Genomic DNA, 4,926 nt, shown 5'->3' with positions numbered 1-4,926 from the left:
CACCCCCCCCTTCTCCACCCCACCCCCCCCTTAGTGCCACCCCGGTGCCATGTGCCACGTGGGGGCTGCGCTGCGTGGGCACCGCTGTGCGCATCGTGCTCGGGGCCGTGACGTGGTGCGTGGGTGCATCCCGCTGTGGGGCTGGGATGTGTCCTGCTGTGGGGCTGGGATATGCATCCCCCTGTGGGGCTGGGAAGTGTCGGGCTGTGGGGCTGTGATGTGCGTCCACTGGGGCTGCGCTACCCTCCCCCACGTGGCACAGCACGCACCCCACATCCCACCCCACCACCCAAACACAGGACAGCAGCCCCACATCTTTCCCCACCCCCCTACCCCAAACCCAGCGCTGCCGCCCCTGCTCTCACCTGGAGCACCCCATGCACGCAGCCAGGTGCTGCACCCCCATGTTTTGGGGCACCCCAGTAAACCAGCCCAGCTGGATCCTGCACCTCAACTTTTCGGGGCACCCCATGCCCCCAGCTGGGTCTTACACCCCAATGTTTTCAGACACCCCATACCCCCAGTTGGATCCTACACCCCAATATTTGGGGCACCCCCTGCCCCCAGCTGGGCGCTGCCCCCTGGGTGGCTCAGGACCCCCCCTCCCCACAGCACAGCACTCACGTTGACGATGGCCTCCTTGGTCTGCGCCATGTCCGAGATGACCCCATCGGTGATGATGAGCAGCACGAAGTACTGCGATCCGTCCGGCACGGCCGCGGCCGAGCTGCGGGACCAGCGCTGAGCACGGGGCGGGGGCCGGGCGCCCCTCCCCGGGACCCCCCCCCCCATTACCGGGCCACGTGGTTGACCACAGGGGCGAAGTTGGTGGGGCCGTAGAGCTGGACGCTGCGCAGGCTGCGGTGGTACGCCTCCAGGATGCCCTCGATGCCGCTGCACGACGGGTTGGCCGCGTCGCCGTTCTGCGCGATGCGATGGGTGATGGGGACGATGGCACCGGGGTGACAAGGGACGACGTGACCCCGTCCCCGTGGGAGGGAAGTGGGGGGGGTCTCACCAATGGGAACTCGTGGGACACGCGTCCGTCCGGGGGGATCTTGGCGCCGAAGCCGAGCGCGGGGAACATCTTGTCGCTGTCGTAGTCCTGGATGATCTCGCCCACCGCCCTCAGCGCCATGGTGTAGGCGTTGAGCTGGTAGGGGCTCAGGTAGTGCAGCGAGGTGGACTGTGAGGGGTTGCCTGCATGGGGGGGGGGGCGGAGGGGGGGGCCAGCTTGTGGGGTCGTGGCCCACCCACCTCACCACGTGTACCCCGCACCAGGGGGGTGTAGCACCCACCGCCAGCGCTCACCGTTGGACGCCGTGAAGTCGATGGCCACCGTGAAGTTGATTTGGGTCCTTGGAGGGAGGAAACTCCATCTGAGGGTGGGGAGATAGAGGGGGACCCCATCTCCCCCAGCACCTCCCAGTTCCACGTGGGTGACGTGCCCCAACCCACGGGTCCCACTCTTGGAACCCCACCGGGGTTCCCCATTGCACAGATGGGAGCATGGCGGCTCACCCGCCCCGGATGTAGTCCAGGAACGTGTGGTCGGACTCCACGGCGAAGGACAGCAGTGTCACCTGTTGGGGACGGCAGGCTGAGCAGGACAGCGGCCACGCACCGTGCCCCATGCCCACCCGGCCCTCACCGTCCCCGAGTTCAGGTACTTCTTCTTCTTCATCTTCTTCCGGGGGTTCACCACCTGCGGGTGGGATGCGGGAGGGCACCGTGGGATGGGGCACCCAGAGGTGCAGCGGGGGCACCACGGGAGCTGTCACACCCGTGGGTGACTCCTGGGGGTGCAGCATAGGGGGCCGCAGGGCCCAGGGGTGCAGCGTGGGGATGGCAGCACCTGTGGGGGCAGTGGGGGTACAGCACCCATCCCCGCGCCCCCTCCTCACCTCGTAGACGTTGAACTGGCTCTGCCCCCGCGCCAGCTCCCTGTAGCTGGTGGTGAACTCGCCAATGAAGTCGTGGCTGTAGGGCAGGGGGGTGTCACTGTCACCTGGGGCAGGGGACAGGCAAGTGGCCCCCCACCTGCCCCTGCTCCCCCCGGCTCACCTGCCATCACGGTCCCAGTCGTACACCTCCACCTTGATGGCTCTGTAAGGGATGGGGGGGTCACGGTTGGCACCCAAAAGCACAACCCTGCACACATCCTGCCCCACGAGTTTGTGTTGATCCCTTCCTGGGGCCTTTTCTCCTTCCTCCTCCTCCTCCTCCTCCTCCTCCTTCTCGGCCGGTTTCGGTGGGATATTTTTATCCACCGTTGCCACAGCAACGTCCGACACGGGGCCGAGCCGGCAGCACGATGCCGAGCCACCAACCGGCACCGGGGGCTCTACCGGGAGGGCAGCGGGGAGGACCCATTGCGCAGATGGAGAGCCCGAGGCAGGCGGGTACCACCGAGATGAGGGCAAGAGGGTACAGAGCGGCGCCCCCACCGCCGCGGGGTACCACAGAGATGAGGGGAAGAGGGTACAGAGCGGCGCCGCCTGGAGGACCGCGGCGCTCACCGGTCGTAGTCGCCGTTGCAGAGGGCGCGCACCGGGATGGCGAAGGCCGGCCAGACGGGGTTCAGCGTGTTCCTCATCACCTCCGTTTTGTGGCAGATGGTGAAGCTGCGGGGGGCACGGGGAGGGCAGGGATGTCACCCCATGGCTGACACAGATCACTGTCTGGGTGGGGGTGTCGGAGACCTCCCCTCAACGCCACCCCCATGCATGGGGCATCCCACGCCCACTGTGGCACTGTGCCTCCCCCTTGGGGGGGCAGTGGGGTTGTCCTCCCTCCCCCCAGCCCCCCCCCACCATCTCGTGCTTTGGGGTGCTCACGTCCCGTCCTCGTTGCTGCGGTAGAAGACCATGAAGGGGTCGGATTTGCCGAAGAAATCCTTCTTGTCCAGTTTGTTGGCACAGAACTGCAGCGTGGCCACGTCCTGCGGCATGAGGGGGGGTCACCAAATGGGACCCCCAGTCTGTGGGCACCAGGGTCCCAGGAAAGCAGCCGGGATGCGGCTCTGACCCTCATCATCCTCCCCCCATGTGGAGGAAGGCCCCAGGCACAGCCACAGAGACCTCACCCCCCCCTTCCCATGTCCAGCCCCCGGAATGATGGGGGTTCCCCAAAGCTGCCCCCAACCTCCCCCAGTGCTCACCCTGCAGTTTCCCAGCTCCTCGGCCAAGAGGATGATGGTGCCGCACTTCTTTCCCGGGATACCCCTATGGGACAGGGGGTGAAGGGGGGGGCACATAGCAATGTGAGTGTCCCTACTGGGGGGGGTCACCCCGACACTCACCCATTGGACATGGCGGGAGCTGGCTTCCTGCTGCGGGGGTGCGCGGTGACCATCCCCATCCTGCGGAGACACACAGTGGGGTGGGGGGAGGGCAGCCCCCAGCTGGACCCCAGGTGGGGGCAGCTCCGGGGCTGGGGGGGGGTCAGCCTGGAGCCGCGCTGTCCACACCGCGCTCTGCTCTCCATCCCAGACACCACCGGGATGTGAGATAAGGACCCGCCATCGTCACCGTCACCCGCGGGACGCAGGGAACCAGCCCTCCCCCCCCTCGCCCCCCAAGCCCTGCTCACGTCAGAGGCTTCTCCAGGCGGCTGCCGGCCGAGCCCACGATTTCGCCCAGCGTGCAGAAGGCCTGGCCCAGGAAGTCCTGCAGAGAGCGGGGTCACCAGCTCCGCGTCCCCATCCCCACCCAAAACCCGTCCCATAGGAGCAGCGCCGCACTCACGTGCTTGGAGAGGTCGGGACTTTTGGAGTCCACATCGTACCTGTGGGATGGACGGGAGCGTGGCCGTGGGGCAGAGCGGGGACGGGGTGGGGATGGGACACGAATGGGGATGGAGATTGGAGAGGGATAAGAGACAAATGGGGGTGGGGAGGAGGTTGGAGTGGGGAATAGGGAATGGGGAATGGTGGATGGGGATAGAGGTGGGAAAGGGGAATGGGAAATGGGGAACGGGGATGGAAATGGGGAATGGTGGTGGGAACTGGAAATGGGAAATGGGGATGGGGATGGGGATGGGGATGGGGATGGGGATGGGGCCGTGCTGGGTCAGGGCGGCAGCAGCGCCGGGCACTCACAGGTCGAAGCGCAGGTTCTGCTTCTCCTCGAAGAAGTAATCGAGCACGAACTTGCGCACGAAGTCGGGGTTCAAGGAGTTGTCGATGACCTCAGTGCGGCCAAACTGGGGCAGCGCCGTCAGGGGGGGGGGCAGCGCCGCCGGGGGGGCCGCACCAGGTGCCCCTTTGTGCGGCGGCGGGGGCAGCCCACCCACCCGCTCGTTACAGCCCGAGCCCCTCAATTAACCAGCGGCTAATTACAGGGCACGCGGCCGGGGGCGGGAGCGGGGCTGCGGAGCTGGGGGAGGCTGGGCGTGCTGATTGGCCACCTGCCCCGCGCCCCAACACGCAGGTTGGCCGGATGCCCGGCACCCCAATGTGCTGATTGGCTGGTTGCGTGGCACCCCAACATGCTGATTGGTTGGATGTACAGCCCCCCAACATGCTGATTGGTTGGTTGACCGGTACCCCAACATGTTGTTTGGATGGATGTGCAGCACCCAACGTGCTGATTGGCTGGCTGGACGGCACCCCCACATGCTGATTGGTTGGTTGCGTGGCACCCCGACATGCTGATTGGACAGCGACCCAGCATGGGGACAGGCTGGATGGATGGCACCCCAGTATGCTGATTGGTCAACTAGATGGCACCCCGACATGCTGATTGGTCGGCTAGGCAGCACCCCAACGTGCCGATTGGCTGGCTGGCTGGCACCCCGACATGCTATTGGTCGCACCACGGGGCCGGCACTCACCTCCCGCCACTGCTTGGTGTCCGGTCCCTGGGTGTAGAGGACGCACACTGGGGACAGAGGTGGCAGCGCTCAGCACTGAGCCCCCCCCCGGGA

The 4,926-nt window shown here is 66.6% G+C and overlaps 1 protein-coding gene across 1 annotated transcript; it reads right to left on the bottom strand.

The window, feature by feature from the left end:
• CPNE5 (copine 5) lies at positions 625-4,880 on the bottom strand (the record flags this gene model as incomplete). The annotated part of the gene is given in 16 exon segments (XM_021377345.1): positions 625-727; positions 796-923; positions 1,019-1,200; positions 1,312-1,358; positions 1,522-1,583; positions 1,652-1,705; positions 1,905-1,980; positions 2,065-2,106; positions 2,520-2,624; positions 2,838-2,941; positions 3,161-3,224; positions 3,302-3,361; positions 3,592-3,668; positions 3,747-3,786; positions 4,100-4,203; positions 4,834-4,880. Coding segments are annotated over 16 exon segments (1,295 nt in total), but the record flags the coding sequence as incomplete, so codon positions are not given.

The sequence above is a fragment of the Numida meleagris genome, chromosome 25, assembly GCF_002078875.1.
Source record: "Numida meleagris isolate 19003 breed g44 Domestic line chromosome 25, NumMel1.0, whole genome shotgun sequence".
Lineage (NCBI taxonomy): Eukaryota > Metazoa > Chordata > Aves > Galliformes > Numididae > Numida > Numida meleagris.
The sequence above is the reverse complement of the archived record's forward strand: the minus strand, read 5'-3'. Positions and strand labels throughout refer to the sequence as shown.